A 23,820-nucleotide genomic window follows, 5' to 3' on the forward strand; every position below is an offset into this window, starting at 1 on the left:
CCAGCTCTGTTGCTGGACAGACTTGGGCAAGTTATTTAAGCTTCTATAAGCCTTAACTTATTCCTCTGAAAAAGTAGGATAATACCCCTATCTCTTTTTCTTATTTATTAAGACTGAATGATTTCTGGTACATGACAGATGCCCAACAATTGTTAGTATTCTTCTTCCTCTCCTCTTCTCAAATATTACTAGCTGAATACAATAGGAATAAATGTGCAGACAACTGAACAAACGATACAGTGTTGCCCAGCATGAATCAGAGTGCTACAGAGTGCTGTTAAGAGCAATTCATGAGAACACGACCTCTTAAGTTTTACTTGACAGCAAGTTCAATATAAGCAAACATCATCATTTTATTAAAAAAATATAATTTTAACCTGTATTCAATGAGTATTACATCCAGATCAGGGGAGGTGATGGTTTTCTTGTACTCTGTTCTCTTCAACCACAGCTGAGGGAAGTGCTCAGTTTTGGCTGCCACATGCTGAAAAGTATTGACGAAGTGGAGAAAGACTAGCAGGGTACGGAAAACATGTCATGTAAGGCAGGGCTGAAGGAAGGAACGTGTTTTACCTTATTTAAAAATTAGCAACAACTCAGGGAAGAGATGATAGGTGTATTCAAATATCTGACGGACTTACTTTGGGGAAGTTCGGAAAAATGAGAAGAGCCAGTGGGTAGAGGTCCACGGTGGGAAAGTTCAGCCCATCAGCATGAGGAATACTTAACAAACAGAGATGTAGAAAGAGCGGAGGGCTACTTTGTAAGATAGTAAGTTTCCTGTCTCTAAAAATATTGAAGCAGAAGAAGTTAGATGTGGAGTTTCCAATATTGAAAGCAGAACACAGAAGGAAAAATGTGTATTTGTGCATGTGTACATGTGTGTGGGGTAGATTTAGGTGTTTATTAGAGAAAGATCAGTAAGAATACTACTATGCGTTCCACTCCATCTCATCATTTTGTGAGCATTGACACATTACAGTGATGGGATCCTATGTTAAGTGATAAAAGGAGACTCTTTTATCCAAAAAACGTGGGCTGCTCCCAGCTACGAACCCTATTGGGCAAAACTTTATGGGGGAATTTTTAATAAACACTTCCTTGAATTTAAGGGGATATTGTCTTAAATTAGGGTTAAGTCTAGAATCCAGGAAAAAAACTGGAGAACAACTTGAAACAGGATCAGCTAAACTGCTGAAAGCTTTAAAAAACCCCTCAAAATATTCTAGGTGTTTGGAAAAAGAGATGATTATGGAAAGAAGTTATAGGAGAGCACCCAGGGAAAATAGAATATGATACGACACGTGATGCATGACATGGGCATAAGCATGTTTGTTTTACCCATTTTTGATTTAAGGAGGTTTGTGAGAGAGCAAGGGGTTATACTTAGTTAGGGGCATCTGCCCTGCAGGGTAACCCTCTGGCACTGCCCTAGGGAATCTACGCTCCCAGTCTTGGAAAGGACACCTCCTCCTCTCTCTATAAGCCTTTAATATCCTCTTGTCATCCCTCACCTCCTATTTCACTAAGAAAATAGAGCAGTAAGAAGAGGACTCACATATCTCGGCAGTAACTCTCCCATCCTCCTGCCCCCGGGGCCCTTCTATTCCGCCTTCCCTCCCCGCCCAGCCTCTCCAAAGACTGCTTTTGCTTTTCTGTCCTCTCCCTCCTGCATCATTTTCTCCTCCTCTGGCTCAACCACATCAGCATACAAACATGCTATATCCTATCCTATCTCTCTCTCTCTCTCTCTTTGAAGTCCTTCCTAGACCATATGTCCCCTCCGCTACTCTCCCATTTCTCTGTTCCCCTTGATAGAGAACCTCTTTGAAAGGGCTATCTACATTCTCTGCCTCTATTTACTCTTCTTCTCACCTCAACCTACTCAGATCAGGCTTTCACACCTACCTTTTCACTGAAACTCTTCTGCTCAGGGTCACTAAAAACTCCGTCCTTATAGACTCATGGCCAATTCTCAGTCCTCATCGTACTGACCTTGTCACTGATATTTGACCCAGTCTTTTGCTCCCTCCTTCATGACATATGGCACTTAACTCAGATTCTGGAGTAACACACTCTCCTGGTCCTCATCCTGCCTAACTCTGTGTCTTCATGTCTTCTTCTGAAGCTCCCTTCCCTGCCACCCCCTGGGGGTGGGTATGCCCCGGGCTCAGACCTCGGACCTTGTCTCAATCTACCCGCACTACCTAGATGATCTATCAACCACCTCCAATGGTATAAATACTGTCTACAAACTTCTCTGAGTTCTCCTGCCTGTGATCTCCCCACTCCCTTTTCCACCAATCCACTTGTTTCTCAGTGATCCTGTCTCAGTAAATAGCATCAGTATCAAGTCAGTTGTTAAGAGCAAAAAACCTTGGAATCATCCTAGACTTCTCCTTTCCTCTCTCATCCCACATCCAGTTAGTCAGGAGGTTCTTTCCTCAAAATTTCACCATTTTTCACTACCTCCACCTCCATCATCCTTGTCCATTTCTTGCCTGAAATACTGGTACAGCCTGCTAACTGCTCTTCTTGTTTCCATTCTTGTCTCCATAAAGTCTATTTTCCATAGAGCAGCTAGAGAAATTAAGATAAACAAACAAAACCCAAATCACATCAATATCCCAACTGCCCAACCCCTGTGATGGCATCCTGTCACACTCGGAATCAAATCCAAACTCTTACCATGGCCTATGAGCGCTACAAGACCTGTCCGTGTCTCTTCCTCCAATCTCATCCCTTTCCACTCTCAGCCCTGCTGCCCCTTGCTGGCCGTGCTGGCCTTCTCTTAGCTTCTCCAACAAGCCAAGCTTGTTCTGACCTCAGGGAATTTGCACTTGCTCTTCTTTTGGTCTTGAATCTTCTTCCTCCAAATTATAACATTGTTTTCCACTCATTTCAGGCTCACTCAAATGTTACTTCCTGATAGTGGGCCTTCCTTGACTTTCCTTTTGAACACGGAGCCCATGACTTTCTGCCCACACCACTCTACTCCTAGTGCTAGTTTATTCTTCTTTATTGTATTCAGTGTAGCCCGATCTTATGTTAGACGTTCCCTGTTTGCTGAGTGTCTGTCTCCCCTACTAGCATGCCAGCTTCAGGAGGACAAGGACTAGCAGGCCTGTCACCTCTATGTTCCTAGCAGTTGGACCAGTACCTGGCACATAGCAGGTGCTCAACAAGGAACTGCTGTATAATTACATGTTGACTGACTGTATGAGGGTCAGTTTAGAGGAACACTTGGAATAAAAAATGAGAAAAGATCATTTTAGTTATAATGGACTTCAGGAATAAGCAAAGGATTGGCTGGAGAATAATGCAGTGAGGTGTGCTCTGGTGTAAGGCACAGAATCAGTGTGATTTACATCCCATGCAGAGGACAGGAAAGCTCCAGGGGTGCGTGCAAGGTCCTAAGAGAACAAAGACATTTGCCAGGTGCTGTAAAATATTTCCACCCAAATTTTGAAGGGGCAATCTTTATAACATCTGTTTAATATCTAGCTCCATAGCAGGTTTTAAAAATGTGTAAAAATATTTGATTTTAGAAGAACTTATATATATCAAATTTATGTATATCATGCTTTGTATATATTTTATATAGACAGATATTTATTATGAGAGTCAGTGAATAAAGACTGACTATGATAATGGGAGATATATACGAATTGATGTGAGAAACCTCTTTGCAAAGTTAAATGCTCTGCCACAGAACACAGTGACTCATTCCATTTATTCAGTGTTATTTTAAATCTTTGCATTATTCTACAGTTTTAAAAGGGAAACATAAAAGCATATAGTTATGGTGTTACCAGTCTCAGAAGAAGTATTTAAAAGCCTGCTTGGACAATTTTAATTCTTTTTCCTTGAATTGAAGCCTCTGAAAATCATAAACATGCAGAATAAATAACAGCACAGCCTGGAGCACTGCTAGCTTGCCTCCTCGCCCTCGGTTACCTAGAGAGATAATGGTATGAGTCCCATGACCCCACCTCTAGTCACGGGCACCTGCCAGTGAGGACTGAGGTGGTTCTGCAATGTGGATGGGGGCACCTGCCAGTGAGGACTGAGGTGGTTCTGCAATGTGGATGGATGGAGGCCACCCATACCCAGAGGTTCCTGCTCACCTCACACTTTCCAGATACTTCTGAGTAGAGACTCGATCGGCCTCTACAAGTCTTCCCATCTCATTCTCAGGAAGGATTCTCTCTACCGCCTTCTCCCTTCACTCATTCTTAGGATTCTGGTAAAAATTCATATTTATCTAGGGTCTATGAAAGCTCTGTTAGCCCTGTGACCTTAGACAAGTGACTTTAGCTCTCAGAACTTCAGTTTGCTCATCTGTAAGAGGGAAACTCACAAAACTTATTTCCTGATGGTGTTATAAGGAAGACATACAATGATTTTTATAAAAATGGCTAGTCAAATACTTGGAACCTAACATGCAATGAATGGTAGTTAGTACTTTTTATAATTATCCATAGCTCTCTCCTCTCTCCACCTTCTCTCTCTCTGGATGAGGTTACTCTTATGATCATTTCATTCTTTTTATTCCCTAAGTTTTAGCTTAATATCTTTAAACCTCTTCTTGCCCCTTTAGTGTTTCTTTTCATTTGTTGGCAGAGCCCCCAGATTCCTTTCACTCCCATTCAAATGACCTGTCCCCACACTATAAATCAGCACCCACTTATCCACGTATGGACAAAGTACAGTTTGGGGGTTGTCAAAGTCATTTCTTCTGAGAAGAATCTCATTCCAAGTCTATGTTCCCCAAAGGATGGCTTGTGTAAACACTGAGGGATGCAAGATGATTTGAGGGGACACATAAACATTAGCTTTTAATTTTCAGAGTTAGAAAAATTTTAAATTTATATTAGAAAAATATAATTAGCATGTCAAGTCACAGATATTAAAGCTTAGGATAAAGCTAAGTAAAAAGTGAATCGATTAAAATTTACTTAAAATCATCTTAATTATAGTCCAGGTGAGCACATATATAACAAAAATTATGAAGATGACAAGTGAGTGATTGATATTTGGGAAGCTAAGTCACTTAAGGATAAGGGAAGAGTATTAATAGGCTTAGCTAATCTATTCTATTAAAGTATGTAAGATGCTTCCTCATTTTTCTCAGTGCCAATCAAGCAATACAAGTTTCACCTAGTCTAATTCTCTAAAGTCACTTAAATTTAAAACACTACATTGAAGTTCTACCAGACCTGGAGAGTAGGAGAATTCATTTTTCTTCAGTGCAAAAGCAATTGAGGGAAAAGACTTTTTTCTTGTAGCTCTTGTGCACATATCCCCGAGTCTTTTTGTAAAAGTTTTCTCAGACACTGGGAGAGTCACTCAGTCTGATTAATGTGTGTACCTGGACCGTGGCATTGAGCAAGTGCTCCCACACCTGTAACAAGGGCGTGCTGGGGAAATATTAAAGCATGGTCCTAATGCACCACAAAAAGGTTTTCCCTAGACTGCGTGCTGGAAGAATTATTGTTTAAAAATCACTTGCTGCACATGGACCACTTTATTGTATTTCAGTCATGTTTACTAAGGTGTGAGAGAAGTTCAAACATAACAGATTGCCACTTCTCTGAATTGCTAATGAAAGCTGTAGCACTGAACATACAAAGCAATCTGCTTGTTCTGCCTGGTGCTATTTGAGGAGAACTCAGTACATACCCCCAGCCACAAACTGGATCAGTTCTCTGGGGAAATCCTTAATGTGTACCTGACATAATAAGTAATAAGTTCTGCTTTGCATTGCTCTATTTATAGACCCCGTGGGTTTTCTTTGCACATTTTTCAACCCTTTTCTGTAAACAGAACATTTGAATGAATCACTCTTATTTTGTCAATTTTATTGTTAAGTTGTGCTCAAACTTTTTCATCAGATGTTATAGGACTAAACAGACATTTTCTGCTCAAAAAGAGACAGATGGGAGAGACCTCTGCCCTTTAAAAGTCTCTAGGTTCTGACTGACCTATATTTCATTCATTAGTCTTAGGCAGCAGACATTTGCCATGGAAATGTCATGCTTGGTGCAGCCTCAAGGCCAATGCTGCAGCAGACAATGAGACAAAATGTGGTCAACAAAGACCGTGCTGCACTCTTTTGTAGGAAAGTATACTGGTCATAAGGTCATAGACCCCTCACAGTGAAAACCCACCTGCTGGCCTTTGCTTACTCATTCATTCCACAAGTACTGATCGAACACCTCCAGCGCTGACCTGTGCACTGGAGATATAATAGTGAACGAGGCATATACAGTACTTGTCCTCGTGTAGCTTACATTTTAGCTAGGGGCTAAGAAAGAAACATATTTATCGGTTAATTTCAGATAGTGATAACTAATACAGAAAAAAACAAAAAATGGGGGGAGGGGCAGAATCTCAGACATATTTGCAGTGCTAACCAATAGTCCTGACTTCATGATCTTAGTAAATTGCCTTTAAAGAAGTGATGTAATTTAGCTAATTTCTTAAATATGCAGTAATTAAGCTTGTAAACATCATTGTTTGAGGTTCTTTCTTAATGATAACAATGAGGGGCTTTGCTAGGGTACACCCTGGCATGCTAGGATGCTTGCGAATCTGAGTAGCAAAGATGCTGGTCCCCTGGTATCTTCCCTTACCGGTCACATGCTCACTAATAGCGGATTCTGAGTTAATGTCTTCGGGCAACAACTGCATTCTTTGCACCACATTTCATACTTGCTTGATTGAACTGACTTTGGTTTCCCATGCTTGAGACTTACCCATCTTTTGGAGGGGCCCAATGGTGGAACTAAACAGAGGAAGCAGAACCAGTCCCCCAAATCACAGTATAGCTATCAAAGCCTAGTGTAAAAGTCACAATATATATTTGCTGTAATTTTGGTTGTTTAATAGACATTGACCCTTCTTTGATGTATTCTAAACAGCTTGGGTAAATACTTCCTGGGCTCCTGGACCTTTCAGGTTCTTAGCTCCTGATTTTACCCCACTCCCCAATGTGAGAATTAAGAAAGGCTGATACCATCGTCCTTCCATTAGAACCAAATTGAGAGGTGTCTTTTCTTATATTCTAAGATAAAAAAAAATCCCACACAAAATTTTGTGACTTCATTCTGGATACAGACTTAAGATAATTTTCCTGGGTGTACCAAAGTTTGGAAATGCAATAGATATGAATATTTGACATCTTCCTGCATTTGTCCATTGCCAAGAATTCTTTGGGCAATTAGTCAAGATGAATATAAGCAAAGGAAGATATGCTATGTAGAAAAAGGAAGCAAGTCAAATAAATGATATACTCACTTTAGGCTTTGCGGTCTAGTGTGGTATCCTGTCTATTTCCTTAACGAATATTAGACAGACATGACTAAATGCCTTATCTCTAAGTGGGCAAAGCCACAAATTATTGCAAAATCTCTCAAACTCAGAGTTGTACAGAATTTCTCTAATAATTTGGACAAACCTTCAAGTGGTCAAACTGCAGTTCATTAGTAATCTGTCAAATAAAGGAGAATCGGATCAACAGTTTTTTTTTTAATAGACATAGACAGGTGGTAGAATCTCTTAGTTCCAAATACCTTTGTTCTCAGAATTTACCTGATCTTTGAAAAAAATGGGCAGAAATACGATTGAAAATATGATTCCTTAATATTTTTTAACAGGATGTTAAGTCTCTAATCTATAATTAAACTTCAGTGTCATGGGGACACTCATGTCATTTTTTTAGTATCACTATTAAAAACTTTACAAAACCTTATAAAAGACTAAAAAAATCTTTTTATTTTTACATTTTATGCCATAAGAGACATGATTAAAATGACAAGTTCCCAAATAACATGAATAATGCATTTCCCTTTTATCCAAAGCAAATGCATTTTGCTCCTAAGAGATGTTTAATCCATTCCCTTTTTCGGGAAGAGAAAAGGCGGGGGATGAAAGGATTTACGGTTAGAACTGGCATTTAATGAAAGACACATATTTGGCTTGTGATTATAAAATAATTGCTGTAGTTATTTTAAGTTTAGACAGGAGTAGCAGATTTTAATATGAATGAAAAGCAAATTATATTTCTGTTAACATTCAAGTTTACTTCTTTGGGACTGAATTGTTAGAAGTTACTCATTATGCCATGGAAAATAGCAGAGCCCATGTTAAGAAATCTCATTTATGTAAACGTATATACATATTTACTCTAGGAAGCGCTAGATCTATATGTGCAGAATAAGTTTCAAAGAACAGCTTAAACTGTCACAAACCTTGGATGGAGAAGCTTACAATGCCTTCTGCCATCTTATATTCCTCCACCACCCCCACTCCCATCCATCCAAGTGCTCATTCAAATGGTCCAATCCAAACACCACCATTGGGCTATTAGGAGTGAAGCTTTGGGGAGATGTGTGCACAAGCTATTATCTCCGTTAAGGCTTTGGCCTCCTTGTCTTTGCTTGTTCCCAGGGGCTGGCTTGTTCCAACAGCCGCGGGCTGCATCTGCCTTGGGAGGGGCCTCTACACTGAGAGGATCAGGGGCTAGTAGATGAGCCAAGCCCCCTTCTCCAGGCTTTCTTTCCATCGGTGCACTTTCCTCTAGATGCATCTTGCCTTCTGCCAGGGTGGTAATAACACCTTGAGGGAAGTAAAATTGGGAGGCAAGCACAGGAGGAGACAAAGGCTGTAAACTTGTGTCTAGCTCCTTGTGGGCCAATGGAGTCCATTAGGAGACCACTTCAGGATTTTCCAGCTGAAGCTCCAGTAAATAGAGAGCATGCATTTACCTGGCCTTTCCTCTGTGCCTCTCTCTCTCTCTCTCTCTCTCTCTCTCTCTCTCTCTCTCTCTCTCTCTCTCTCTCTCTCTGTTTCTCTGTCCTGCTCTCTTATGGACTTGGTAGGGGCAAAGGTGGACATGGTAAGTGATTGGTCAAGACTTCTGGATGCTGAGTTTGACCTCTCTTTAAGTGACTTCTTGGTCAAAGATCTGAGGATACTCCCTTCTTTTTGCCAGAACAAGAGTTCATAGGTACTTTTAAGTAAGGCCATAAAGAATCAGAACACGAGTCATTAGTCAGTCAGGAAGCAGTTTCCAAGAAGTTCGTTAATTTTCTCCTTAGGATAATAGTAAGTAATAATCAGCTATTAACCACGTTAGTTCTTAGCACTCTGGCTGGGTACCATCTTTTTTTCTTGGACTGTTCTAAATAACCAAGATTTTCCATACTCCTAATGCCTTTTGTTCATGAGAGATGAAATAAAGGGGTTTGTCCATGGTCAAATTTCAGGTAAACATCCCATGAAGCCTACAAAAGAGTTCATGAGCCCAGTGACTTTTAAACCTGACATAAGGAGAAACAGAAGGAAAAACTCATAATAAAGAATCATTTGTGTGTCATGAATCAAGAATTATGATTAACCAATTCTGTGTATCTAACTTAAAAATCTACTTAATGACTTTAAGAAAAAGTCTGGCCTTCAAATATGTGTTATAATTTACTGTGTGGCACTAAAATAAAACATTGATAATATTTAGTGTATTTGTTTAGTGTCATATAAAGTGGTAAGGAAGTCTCCTGCATTTCCCAACAGAGGAATACTGACTACCAGCTAATGTAGAGAAACCAAGAAGGAATTGACGGATAACTGATATTCTTGAACCTCAAACTTTAGATACTTCCTTACTGCTGACAAGGAGAAAGCAAACCACCCAATCCATAGCTGACTGCAATAGTTTTTCTAAATGTGACTAGTGCTAACAATGATGTTTCACAGGATGAAATAGAAGAAATCTCAGCACTTGGTGACGCCATCTAATTCCATCTAATTACAGAATTCAAATTACTTTAGAATCTTCAAAGCACCAAAATAAGGATGTGTAACATATCCATAATATGTCTCCTTATAAGCCATGTGCTTTCAAAATGAATCTAAGCCTTCAGAATAAGAGTAAAAATAACCACATGGAATTCTTATAAAAATAAATAATAATCATGAACAGGGTTGCTCAGAAACTGAACTCATCTTGCTCTTTATTCAAGTGGATAATTCTTCCTTTTACCAACAGATTTGCCAAACCATTTAATTTAATGTAGGAAACACTGCTTTGTTTCTCCTGAATTGCTAAAATTACTATACTCTAAAATCCTGTAGTCAAGGTTTAGCTGTACTCAATTTACTTGCATGAGATACAGAAACACATTATTTTTGAAAAATGTTTACATATATTATTGCTTTTTAAACCTTTTCTTAAGCACAGTTGCTTTCATAAGGGTTTTTTCCCCATGAATTATCTAGTTCAAATAAAGTATGAGTAATATTTTGAATTTCCTCCCCCTTTTAATTTGAGAACTTACATGCTTTTATGTCATTCTCAAAAATCAAAGCTTCAAAATAGTGAAGTTTCAGGGTAGAAACATTTTAAGATATTTCTTCAAAATGTTTTGTTGGAAAAACACAGATATCGCTCATTGTATTACAAGAATCAGAATCACACCTTCCTAAGGAGATCTCAGAATCCCAGAATTTTATAAGAGCTGTCGAATGCAAGCAAATTCAGGTTCAAAGAGATGAGAAGAAAGGAGTCATTTTTCATTCAGCCCACACGATCTGCTGCTGCAATTTTGAACCCCTTAGTTCTGCCAGCTATGTCTCAGTAAAGAAACGGATGCTGCTTGTGAAAGTATCCCCTGAAAACAGAGGTGAGAGTCAGGAAATGAGTGATGGGGGCGGGGGTACAAACTGAAGTCATTTTGCAAAGTATTTTACAATGACAGATCACGGGATGAATTCTCACAAGTTGGCAAAGTTTCCCAAAGTCTGGCTTTTATGGATATCGTTTGAACAAGTTGTGTAGACTGCAGTCTATGCACTATGAAATAACATGATTTTTGTTACCAAGTTGGAATTATTCGGGATCACCAAACAATAGGATTCAAAAGTTAAAATAGCTGAAAAATCCAACAGTCTGGTCTAACCTGGGATGCTCTGTCTCCTCACAGCCAACGCTCCATCAGGCGGCTTTGTCTGGCTGGCGGATTTAGTGTAGGGACTCTCATCTGCAAAGGTACAACGAAGGGTTTGGTTAATTTCCATCCAGTTGCTAATGCAGTGAAGATTTTTAATGGATTGCAATCCTTCTGCCAGAGAGAGGTGATATGGTATAGCAGGAAGAGTCGGTAGACTTGGGTCCTAAAGGTGGCTTAGCTGTGCGACAAATCTTGGAAAATGACTGTGGACATCAGCTTCCTCCCCTATGAAAGAGGGATAAAATTCTCATCTACCTCTTGGGGTTGCGAGGATCAAAAGCTATAGAGCGTGTGAAGACATTTGGTAATGGTAAGAGGTATGCAAATATAGTATACGGATTATTTGCCCGTCACCCACATTCATTGATTAAAAAGTATCAGTTAATATGTGTGCCAGAAAGACAAAGAAGAAATAAAATGGTGCAGTAGTGGGCACTAAGAATAATCAGGCAGAAGAATAAAGGAAATGAAAAGAAATGTTATATGGCGGATAAGCAGATGACAGAGCATTAGTATCACAGGGGAATAAAGACACACAGAGTTAGTAGGTTCCTTTGGGGAGTGTGCAAAGCAGAAGGACAGTGACGCTCAGGGGTAAGACCAGAGAAGTCAGGTTGAGGATAGGGAAGGAGGGATGGTTTGGCAAAAGAAGACATACATTGCAATGAGCTGATTTGCCATCTTTTAGAAAGGGGTGACAATAACCTGCAGAATCATTAAAAGAGCAACTGAGAAGACAGAAGATCTAAAGCTCAATATATCTGTGAGAGTTAGGCAAGAAGCAGAACGACTAAAACAGTGGGTTACAAGATCATAGAGGTGATAAGTCCGTCAAATTCTAAGGTGATTTTTTTTTTTAACCTAAAAAGGGATTTAATCTGACCTGGAATATAGAGGAGTGATCTAGGATGGCAAATATTAGGGTTAAAATAGAAAGGAACAATTCCTCCTAATTTGGATGGGGGCATTTATACAAAGAAAAAGAGATGTTGGAGGAAAAACTTGAAAAATTCAAGAATAGGACAAGTATGGCTTGAGTAAATATAATGTAAAATCATTATCTAGCACATTCAGTCATGCTAGATGACCCAAATGTCACTTCTGGTCACACTATAAGTTTTGTTTATTATTGTTGCTGTTGTCCTTTGAACAGGAAATCATTAAAGAATTAAAAAGAACCACATTGTGCATGACAAGTGATTAAATATAACAAGGATTTAATTCAGTAACAAGGCTTTATGATCTGAGAACATTAATTTTCTCTACTAAGTGGTTTGTGTTTCAAAATTGAGGAACTCATTTCCTCTCTTGGATGTACTTCTGGTTGAAATGATTCATGATTTCTTCATAAAACTAACAAGATCATTATAAGCAATGACAAAAAGGAAAGATTAACACTGCTGTAAAGTGCAATTAACTTAAAAAATGGAAGTCATGCTGTTTATGTTTATATTTAATTTGTCATACAATTCTTTATCTCCTTCCAACCATAAAGATAAACCACCAACTTTCAGATAACAATAAAATCAACATCCTATTTTGGCTCTTGCAGCAGTATCTTAGGCCTTTGAGTCTTCTCTTTGCAAACACGATTTTGAGTATAATCAAGAACCACAAATCAAAATGTACACATTATACTCAAAAGTCTCCATTTGCCCCACCATTCCAGCCTGAGTATTTGAATGCTTTTCTCACTGTGTTAATTTAATAACCAGGCAATATGCTTTATACTATACCTATTAAAACAAACTTACTATGTGTTAAAATCTGACATTCTTTATAAGACTGCTTTAAAAATATATTTCCTTTCATTATCCAAAACTTTGAAACTGTGTATTTAGGAGTACAGAGCACTGAGCCAGGAGATAACCACAACAACCAGGTTTAGGGACGGCATCTTGAAAGCTTAAAGGCTTTCCTAGGTTGTCAATTTGTCAAGATTCCAGTCAATTAAAGTCTTGGATTGAATCCAGGGTTGGATTTTCTTAAAGGACAATAAGAGATTTGCCCAGGAGACTCTAGGGTTATCTGCACTTAGTGCTCTATTTTAAGGAGCTATTTCTTTAGAAATTTACCCAGTTTGTATTACAGAAGTAGTCAATTCTGGTAAAATGGTTTTCTCATTTATATTTGAAAACAATTTCCTTGACTTAGAGCTGAGACAGTCTAGGTGTCCACATCCCTAAAAGGTTGAAACTGAATTATAGATGGCCACCTGGCCAGCCTCTACAGCTCCAGCCCGCAGCCCCCACGCTCACTCCCCGGAGCAAGAGTGTCCTCATCGAGCACTGGCGAGAGCACATAATTATCTAGAAGCCAAGTGTTGTATTTTGGTCAAAGGACCCGACGGAAATAAGTTTGATGTTACCTAAGAATAGCTTGTGAAAGGCAATCAGGGTGAAAGCAGTAGTGCCTAATGGAAGCGAGGCAGAGCCTGGCAACACTGGTCTCGAGAGCTGAGGGGAGCACAGCAACGGAGCAGCCTGGCACGACGTAACACCGGGTTTTTAGGAAACTTTTTCCCTAAGACTGTGTGTCTCTCTGTTTTAAACATCTGAGAGGCACCAAGGGCCTTCTACGAAAGGCTACCCATCACAGAAGGGACATCGGCTCTTTTGATGTGATTTGCTAACAGTCAACGCTTCATTCAAACTTTGTTTGAAAATAGAAATGGAGAGAAGACACTGAATGAATCAGTGGCTGATGGCTCTATCATGTTTGCTAAGGGACAAAAATATCCACTTTTCATTGTTGAGCAGAAAGTCGTGGAGAGCTACGGAATCTTCTATCATGGTCTTCTCGTGGGTCCCTTAACGCAAATTTGTGCATATACCCCTAGCAGTTCGTACTTATAAGGGACGATCTAGACCACTTTTTCATTATAATTGGGACCGAGGCCCAGAAAGACATATTTATAGATGGACACACATCTCAAGGGGATCTAGACTGAACTTCTTATATTCTTATTCCCATGCTTTTCCTCTTGGATAAAAAAGATTTCCTGGTCCCTGGGTCCACACGTTGCTGAATCACACAAGGAAGAGACTGGATACAATATCCCAGCAGAGACCTTGTGTGGTGTAAGTCAGTTTCTATGGAGAAGCCCAAGAAATGAGCCACCACAGCCAATTCTTTGTGTGTATGTAAATCTCATTCCCTTCCTCCATGTATTTGTTGGCTTTAAAGTGAAGAACACTTAAAGCTGGTACTACAGAATCAAATTATACACTTCAGTTCACTTTTTTGAAAATAAAATGTAAAAAAAAAAATGCCACTATATCTCATTGTTTCCCTGTATAAGCCTCAAAAGAGTCCCTGAATTGTAAGATCTATGTTAATACTTTCCTTTGTTTCATGGAGAGAGATACTAACTAGACTTTCAAGTTCCACCCAGATATATAAATGAATAAAAAATCTGTCAAATAACAAGGGAAAAATGATCACTAAGGAATATATTAGAACAGTACCTGGCACATAGGAGGCATTTCCTAAATATTTGCTGATGGATGAATAAATTATATTCAGTTTTTCAAACTAGAGTATTTATTGTACACAGCCTGAAGAAATGCAAACATTTGTTATAAGCTATACATCCCCCTACCCCTGAATTTCTTTTCTTAGGTTTGTAGCCTATTCCTTTTAAAGTCTTGTCATCACCCAATAGCCATGAAGTATTGACTTACAGTATCTTAAAAATCTGTGACTCTTTAGAAAATGGATATTAAAATATATTTCCTTTCATATTCATTCAGACTATAGAAGGATTTATCAACCAATCTTTAAAACGATGCCTTTAAACAAAAGACTTCCGATTTTGTACCAGACTCTCAGCCTAGACTTTGATGGTAGATCATACTAACAAGGGATCCTATTGAAAGTCACTATCGGGGCAAAGCAGACGTTGAGCTAGTGAGCTACTGCTCGATGAAACGAATGCTTCAAGTAATCACTAAGGGCATCGCAGGTATCAGAACCGCCAGCCTTTTCTAATGACATCTTAGCAACTAGATAATCACCGTCACACACGATGGCCTCCACTGTCATAGGGGCTTGTATGTGGGTCATAATGAGGAAGACATGGGTCCCTTTACAGGGACATCCCATGAGGCTATGGAAAATGCCCTCCATTAACTGGGAGGATTGACATGGTGACAAGGCACAGAAAGAGCTCAGTCAAGCGTACACTTAAAACAGAAGAAGAGTGATGGGGGGGACCATCTGTCCCTCTCATTCCCCCCAGTTTGGTCAGTCTTGTCATATGCCAAACACAGGAGGGGCAAACACAGGTCATTTGTTTTGATTACATATTCCAAGGGAAGCTGGTGTTTAGAAACTTGGAAAGCAAACAACAGGCTCCTAAGGAGCAATACTTCACTCTGCATCACAAACAAAGCCCATGATGGAGCCGGGAAAGTCACATCGTAAGGATGTGACTCAGGTCCCCTCTTGTTCCCAAATCTTCCAGTGCTTGCCTGGCATCAAACAGCAACCATGTGTCACCAGGCTGGTCCTCGTCTCTCCATCTCCTGCCTCTCCCATTCCCAGGGGCTCAGCTCCCCAGAGGAACCAGATATGACTACGGTTTCAGGAATCTCTAGCTGTGTTCAAAGCTTTGTGGAAGGAAAAGAAATTTAATTTCCTTTGGCTGAGACTAATCAGCCTATGCTAAACAATTCCCACCAACTAATTACGCACAATTGAGGCACCTGCTAAGCCAGCAGATCCCTTAACTTCTTGATTAGGAAAAAAAAAAGACATTTTGTGCAGTTAAACATTATAACCATTTCCTAGCAGCAGGGAGACAGGCAGCTCATGCCACAGTGCTCACACACATCATCATGAGCTCAGAGAAAAACTGCTTTCCATGAATGAACACAATAAAATCCATCGTGAAGCAAATAATCTGTCCTTTGAATTCAATTAAATTCCACAATTGTAGTGCCTACTATGTGCAAACTGAGATTCAAAGTGGACAAAAGACAATCAACCGTTATGTGGAATGGGGATTACAGAGTCCTTCTTACTCCATGGGTTTGAGACTAGAACACGATGCTTGATCACCCGAGAGGGAGAAGGAGCGTGGGCTTAGGGTACTGGTGGAGTTGGGGCACAGGGAGGGAAAGGGAGATCCACTACAATGAATTTATCCAGGATTTTGCAATTGGGAAAATCAAGAAATAAGCCATTTCAGGCTTTCGGCGAACGTGGAAGTTTTGTGTGAGGGGAAACCATAATCTTTTCCGCACTTGGGTACTGTGAGCATCTTATCCTAGTCCAGCATGAACACGTTGCGCTGTTTCTCTCTCTTAGACGCTAGCCCTCCAGTTCAGTTTGCTGCCATGGTGGTTGGATGGCAACCACCAAAATTTAAGCAAGATTTCCTGCAGGATAAGCTGTTAAAGGCTTTTGACAACAGAATTTAATTATGTCTCTCTTTTCTTATTAAAATGATGTATAACTATAATCGCAGTGCCCCACACAATTTAAAGAAATGTACATAATTTAAAGAAATTAAATCATTCCTAATTCTTTATTAAAATAGCCCTGTTTTTCTAGGGCCAAGCAAAAATTGCACTCACAATCTCTCCTAGACTCTGAGGCTCCTGGGTACTACAAAGGCTTCAGCTCTATTGCTTTGGCATGTTGAGGCTATAACAGAGATAGCTGCTTACAACTTATTACTGAGAAGGAATTAATTCCATCTCCTTCCCTAACCTGATAAAGTGGTCCACACAGCTAGGTTTCAACCAGAAGGGAGGGGAATGATCCGAGCTTGGCAGCAGGAGGCAGAGGCAGCTTGATGCTCTGTGATAGTCCTGTTTCCTATTAAGAGATGGTTTTTCCCCTGCATATATCTACTTTCCCTCCTCTCTTTTGTTATTTGTTTTGCATCTGCATGGCATTAATGTCTATCCTTGACTCTGCGGGTTTCCTTATAGTTTCACAATTCAGACACAGACATGCTTTATATTCTTAAAGGGACCAGGTCTTTCACTTTTGAATGTTAAAAAAAAATCATCCAGAGTACAACTTCATTTTAAAAATAAATATTCAGGCTGGGTGTGGTGGCTCACGCCTATAATCATAGCACTCTGGGAGGCTGAGGCGGGATGATCGTTACTCAGGAGTTCGAGACCAGCCTGAGCAACAGCGAGATCCTGTCTCTACTAAAAAAATTTAGCCGGGCATGGTGGCCCATGCTTGTAGTCCCAGCTACTTGGGAGGCTGAGGCAGGAGGATCGCTTAAGCTCAGGAGTTTGAGGTTGCTATGAGCTAGGCTGATGCCACGGCACTCTAGCCCAGGCAACAGAGTGAGACTCTGTCTCAATAAAAAAAATAAAATAAAATAAATGAATGAATGAAATAAAAATAAATATCAGTGGTTTCTTCACAATGCTAGAATGTCATCTAAGATTATAATCACAGAACCATTTCAGGGATTCAGTATATCAGCTAAAAAGAATATCAACCACGCCACTCATGTTGTTGGAGGCCTGTCTTGGAGGACCACTTTTCTCCCTACTGCGCCATTATCTAACTCCTTGTTGTCAAACTCCTTGCTTCTCCAAATGTGGCCCATGGACAAGCAGCATAAGAATCACCCAGGAACTTGTGAGAAAGACAGAATCGCAGGCCCCACCCAAACCTATAGATTCAGAGTCTGCATTTAACAAAATCTCCAGGTGATGTATATGCACATTAATGTTGGGGAAGGCCAGCTCCAACCGATATGACCGGAAGCAACTGCACAGGCAGTGAGGACACACCTGTCTTGCTGTTTCACCTGGTTGTGTCAGTGGCAGTCTACAAAGAGGCTAGCAGAATGCCAGTGGTATCAGTAAATTCCAGCAGTACTCCCCCAGCCTACAATTATTAAATTGCTCGTGGAATTATTTCCTAGAATGGAAATAAAACAGTTACAATGTTATAGTTTTGAATGAATTCCATTTTCTCTTCATCCACTTAAAACCTTCCAGCAGTCCTAAAAATGGCTGAATTATGGGAGTAACTAGACATATCTAAGGTCAGATTACCGGGAGCAATTGACTGTAATAATAATCTATTACTCAATTTATGCTTTAGGGTGGAGAGAGGAAATTGTATTGAGTTACTAACCCAAATGAACATACAAAGAACAAATGAAAATAATAAGTTATGCCCTGCCTCATGGCAGGGACATGGGGGAAGAATCTTCCCTGGCACTATCTCCTTAAACTCTTTCCCTTTAGATACAAAGTTTCTTCCTTGCACTTGCACAGTTCTCCTGGAATCAAGAAGGTTTCCAGGATGGAACCTGACCTCTGATGAGCACCTAGGGACAAACAGAACTGCAGTGGTCCGGGGGCATCTGGTCAACCTTGTGGAAGTGGCCTATGGTAATAACTGGGCTGCTTGGTGATGCCCATGAGCCTTTTGGAAAAGAAATATCTCTAGCCAGGTTAATTTGTAAATCCTCTCTGAAATTAACGAACGCGAAACCGCACATTTTCTGCCCCTGGCATTCCTATTGCTAATGTGTCTGAATCACAAATGATAACTCCTATGTTTCTTCCTAATATGGTTTCCAGCAAGGACAGATGAACCAGTCTGTTCACAGTAGTCACAGACCCGCCTCATCACCAAAGAATCAAAATTTCTGGAGGGATGCACATTTCCATAAAGTTCATTTTCATTGCCACAGCAGATCCCAATTCGGAATGTTAAAATTTTAAATTAGGTATAGCGTTCACATTTTCTATCTATAGGGAGGGCTATGTGCTTGGGTTTAAACACTAGATTATACCAGCTGGCCTTTTCAGTCTCTGACACTATGAAATACTCATAGGTTCAATAAGTTCTTAGCATTAGAATGATAATCTGGTGAAGAATAACCTCAGGGTAATGAGTATTGGCTATTTAAAACCACATTTTGAATTATTATTTTTAAAAGTGCACCATTCTTCAGGGGAAAAGTATGCATTAATGGGTATAAAGCGGCTAGACCATATCTGGGTATTTCTAGCGGGTCATAGCATCAGTGTTTGATTTTATGTAATAGCAACTAGAGCTTAGTGGTAGGATTAATAGAAATAAATAAGGCATTTGGAGAAATTAAGGTTGTTCCAGTTTTTTAAACCAATAAATATGAAATTAAGAAGTCATTTTGATATATATTGATCACATTTTTTTTTTTTGAGACAGAGTCTCACTCTGCTGCCTGGGCTAGAGCACCATGGCATCAGCCTAGCTCACAGCAACCTCAAGAACTCCTGGGCTCAAGTGATCCTCCTGCCTTAGCTTCCTGAGTAGCTGGGACTAACAGGCATGTGCCACCATGCCTGGCTAATTTTTCTATTTTTAGTTGTTTGGCTAATTTCTTTCTATTTATAGTAGAGACGGACCTTGCTCTCGCTCTTGCTCAGGCTGGTTTCGAACTCCTGAGCTCAAGTGATCCTCCCACCTCGGCCTCCCAGAGTGCTGGGATTACCAGTGTGAGCCACCGCGCCTGGTCTTGATCACAATTTGAACTGGCGTAAATTTGGGGGTAAAATTTAAAATAGTACATAGATTTTCTTAAGATAACTCAAAAAAAATGATAGAAATGTCTTCATGGAAAAGATGGAGAGTGTTTTTTAAATACCCCCATAACAATGATCACAGCTTCAAAATGGAATCATTTAAATGGTTATATGTCTTCACTACCTAAATTACGTTGTTTTTGTCCCTTGTTTGAGACCTTTCTTCTAGGTCTAATGTAAATTGTAGAGAGAAAGATAGTGTTTTTTGGTCACATCAGAGGTCTCCAAGAGTCCTACTTTTACATGATATTACTGCAAAGGTTTTTCTATATTTAGAAATTTTCAGTGTGATAGTTGCTAGACGAAAGTCAAGACTGAAGGAAAAACAAGAAGAAGCAACATGCATTCGGCATGACCTCATGTTAGCAGATCTGAATCTTGTGCCAGTGTGTGCATGGACACTGATGTCACTAGAAAAATAATTCACATACGTCTGTGGGGTGGAGCACTCCCAATTGAGTTTGATTACCAATAAACTAGCCTTTAACATCTGTTGCTGTGACAATCAGTGACATGATAAAATTTTATAACTTAGGCAACTTTAAAACCTGGTTCAGTTGCTCAGGGTGATTTTTATTTCTTCTCTTTTTTTGGCTAATCAAGTGTAGTGTAAAGGAAACAAATATCAACTGCAGGCAAATTACATAAATAAATGATCAGATAACCACTACTGCTGACAAATTTCTAAATACAACTGAAAATAAAAAGTATTACCACCACTGTTTAGACTCAGTTTCCAATATACAAGCTGAGAATTGTCTCTATGTCTGGCAGCCTGGAATTATAAAATGAGTAAAATGTATATAGCATATACTTACAGCCTTGGATAACATTTTGGAGCTAGGAGCATAGATAATTCTTACCAAGGTCATTGATCTGACTGAGGAACAAGGGTTACGTGTGACTGTCCACATGTGCCAGAATCCGCTGGGTGACTCTCAACTGGCTCCTCATATCTTAAGGGAGTAATGGACTTAGAAGAAACGCTCCAAAGTATCTTTCTAATATGTCAAGGAAAACCAAAGATTTTTCCAGGCATCCATTTATATGAATTTTTAAAACAGTGAAACAAGAGATGGGACTTTGTGTTAATGGAGCAAATGGATTAAGTTAGAAGTTATCAGAGTGCAAAGTAAATGGAAGGAAAAGTAAACCTCGGGTTGAAGCCCCTGGCTGTATGTAAGGGATATAAGTCACATGAAGAAAAATGAGGGCTTAATTATTATCATATATTTTTAGATGTTTCTTTCATTACATCAATGGCACTGGTCTCCTCTATAAGCAATCTAAATCATTTCCTATAGACCTGTTCTTTACTTATGAATTTAGTTTGCGCATAATTTTCAGTCAACCAGAAAACTTTTCAATGTCAGTGATACTAATAACATTATCTATAACTACAGCTAATACTGAGCATTCGCTATATGTCAATGCGATTCTGTCTTTCACATGTATAATCTCATTTCTTCTCACAATAACTCAGTAAAACTTAAAATCACAAACAAGATACATTCATTTTACAAAAGGAGTACTGGTTTTAAGGAAGAATTTGCCATCATTCATACTAAATAGTAGTTTGTGTGGTGAATTTGAAATGGAGCTGCCATTAAAGCCCAGAGCAGTGTAGGCATATTACCTGCCCAGCACTCTGCTTGGCACCTCAGGTATAGTTTTGATACTCACAACAATGTAATTGTGCAGATGCAATTGCACTACTTGAAATATGAGGATACAGAGGCTTAGACAGAATAATGTGCCTACATTTACCTTGGAAGAAAAGTGCAAAAATGAGATTTTAACATACATATCTTTATAGGGTCTGCTCTGAGCCAACAAGACATACTATTAACCAAAATTTGATTTACATACTTATTTGGAGTGTGTGTGTGTGTGTGTGTGTGTGTGTGTGTGTGTAAGAAGAGGCACACATTCACACAGCAGTTACTACTGAGCATATTCTATGTGACTAAATGTTACTGACATGGCACTTGGGGCTGCATCAGAGATCTTGTGAAACTCCAGTTTAGAAAAGAAAATATCATCTCAATTTTTAGATCTCACCTCTTTGTCATGAATTCATGGTTTAATTTATGATATGAGATTCAAGGTTCTTTCCGGCACATAAACAAATCACTTGAAAGAAGCCATTTTAGCCAAGAAGCTCCAAGCATTTTAGGAGATGAAATCTGGCTGAATTTATTTCTGTAACCCCCACTTCGTGCCAACCATTCTGTACTGATGGAGCATTTATGAACTGGCTCCTATAAGTGGTTTATCATTTTCCAAAGAATAAATACTAGGACACTTCCTTTTCTGCTTTAGTATTCCAGACAACATGTTCATAGCCTGCTGCTCACAATATTTCAAACCTTTCATTAGCGTTTCTGTAGCCAGAGGGGCGTATAAATCTTGGACCAGGCCATATCTAGCATTGCAGTGAAGAAAATGGTGGTGTGATTTGTGCAGCTGGCCAGGAGATCATCGAGTCCGTCTTTCCTTTCCCTTTGGCTCTCCATGCCCATCTCTGAAAGTGCCCAGGCTCCTGCAGAGCAGGGGTGCTGCCACATCAGTTCTCAGACCGAGGAATGGGCAGAGCCACTGGGCAGACAGGCATGGGTTCTTTGCTAGATATAAGAATTTCATGGGGAGGTTTTGAAAACAAGGTGATTAACACACACTCAACAATTCTTTCCAAGACTGTCATCACTCCTGGCCTTGGATCACCTTAGGATCTATCTCTGAACTTACTTTTTTTTCACAGTTTTTAGTTTTAAAAATTCCCACATTTAAGCCCAATTTCTAAGTGTGGGCCAGTGTTGCTACACACCATTTCAGAGCCAACACTTTCTTGTCCAGTGGAGGCAGGAGGAGGGAGTGAGGCAGGGGGCGGAAATCCCATTTGGATGCCTTGCAAATAACGTATTTCATACACATGCCTGGAGTTGTCACATATTTTGCCTTATTAATTCATGGCTAGGTCAAGCAATAGCAGATGACTGCTTATCAAATAGATGACATGTGTTTTTAATGCATGATTAAAGCAGGATTTATCATGGCTGTCAGAATCCTGAGAGTCTGTGATTTTCATTATTTAAAGCCGTACTTTGGATACTGTCTGGTTTTACAATGAGGCAGCGATTATATAGACAAAACCTCACAAGGGTGTTAGACCAGAGATAATTTCTGTATGAACAACACCAAAACCATTTTCAATTGATTAGAATTTCACTGGACTGCAGATTTCATAGTTCATACTGCTCTACCACTTGCTAGCTGTGTGATCTTGGACAGGTTACTTATTCTCCTTGAGCTTCAGTTTCTTTACCTATAAAGTGGAAATAGTAATGACTTCATAAGATTGCCGTGAGGGTTGAATAAAATAGCATAAATAAAGCACCTGGACTGGTCTGAGTCCAAGAGGTGGTGGTTCCATTCCCTTATCTGGCATATGAGGACAGTGAGTGATGGCCAAGAGCCAGTTGGGACCCCAGAACAACATACTTACTACCTTGCAATCAGACACCTGCTTATTATTGTTATACTGTGAGCTTCTTTGAGTGGGGATTTAGTTTTTTTTTTTTTATTTTTTAATTTTTTTTTTTTTGAGATAGAGTCTCACTTTGTTGCCCAGGCTAGAGTGAGTGCTGACCTCAAACTCCTGGGCTCAAGCAATCCTCCTGCCTCAGCCTCCCAAGTAGCTGGGACTACAGGCATGTGCCACCATGCCCAGCTAATTTTTTCTATATATGTATTAGCTGACCAATTAATTTCTATTTATAGTAGAGACGGGATCTTGCTCTTGCTCAGGCTGTTTTCGAACTCCTGACCTCAAGCAATATGCTCTCCTCGGCCTCCCAGAGTGCTAGGATTATAGGCATGAGCCACCGCGCCTGGCCAAAGGATTTACTTTTATAGTCATGGATATTGTTATCTCAATCTCTGAGTCTGAAGGAAGTTAGAAATCTGTCGAAGTCTAACCAGCTAATGAGAATCAGAGACAGGATTCTAACTCAGGTCTGCCTGATACCAAAGACCATTCTTTTCCCAGTGTTGCCTCAATAAAGGTTGCACAACAAACAACCTTTAGTGGAGAAGAGAGGAAACTCTGTATCTGACCATTGTAAACTAATCTTCATGCTGCCCACATCTGTACCTCCACTTTCTATCACTAAAAAAATGCAGATACTTGACACTTTTTTTTTAAGCAATGGGTTACCATAGGTGAGTTTTTAATTGGAGAAATTCGTTGACAT

At 39.7% G+C, this 23,820-nt stretch overlaps 1 protein-coding gene across 9 annotated transcripts in view; it reads right to left on the reverse strand.

Annotated features, from left to right (window-relative positions):
* GRIP1 (glutamate receptor interacting protein 1) overlaps positions 1-23,820 on the reverse strand; it is a 617,604-nt gene that overhangs the window by 158,559 nt on the left and 435,225 nt on the right. For 8 of the 9 annotated variants that reach the window (XM_076007469.1, XM_076007466.1, XM_076007471.1 and 5 more), the window contains exon 2: positions 10,959-11,039. The exons of the other annotated variant lie outside the window; for it this stretch is intronic. In XM_076007469.1, the coding sequence (XP_075863584.1) occupies positions 10,959-11,039 (81 nt within the window). The remainder of the gene's footprint in view (positions 1-10,958; positions 11,040-23,820) is intronic. 9 annotated transcript variants of the gene reach the window in all.

The sequence above is a fragment of the Microcebus murinus genome, chromosome 10 (genome assembly GCF_040939455.1).
Source record: "Microcebus murinus isolate Inina chromosome 10, M.murinus_Inina_mat1.0, whole genome shotgun sequence".
NCBI lineage: Eukaryota > Metazoa > Chordata > Mammalia > Primates > Cheirogaleidae > Microcebus > Microcebus murinus.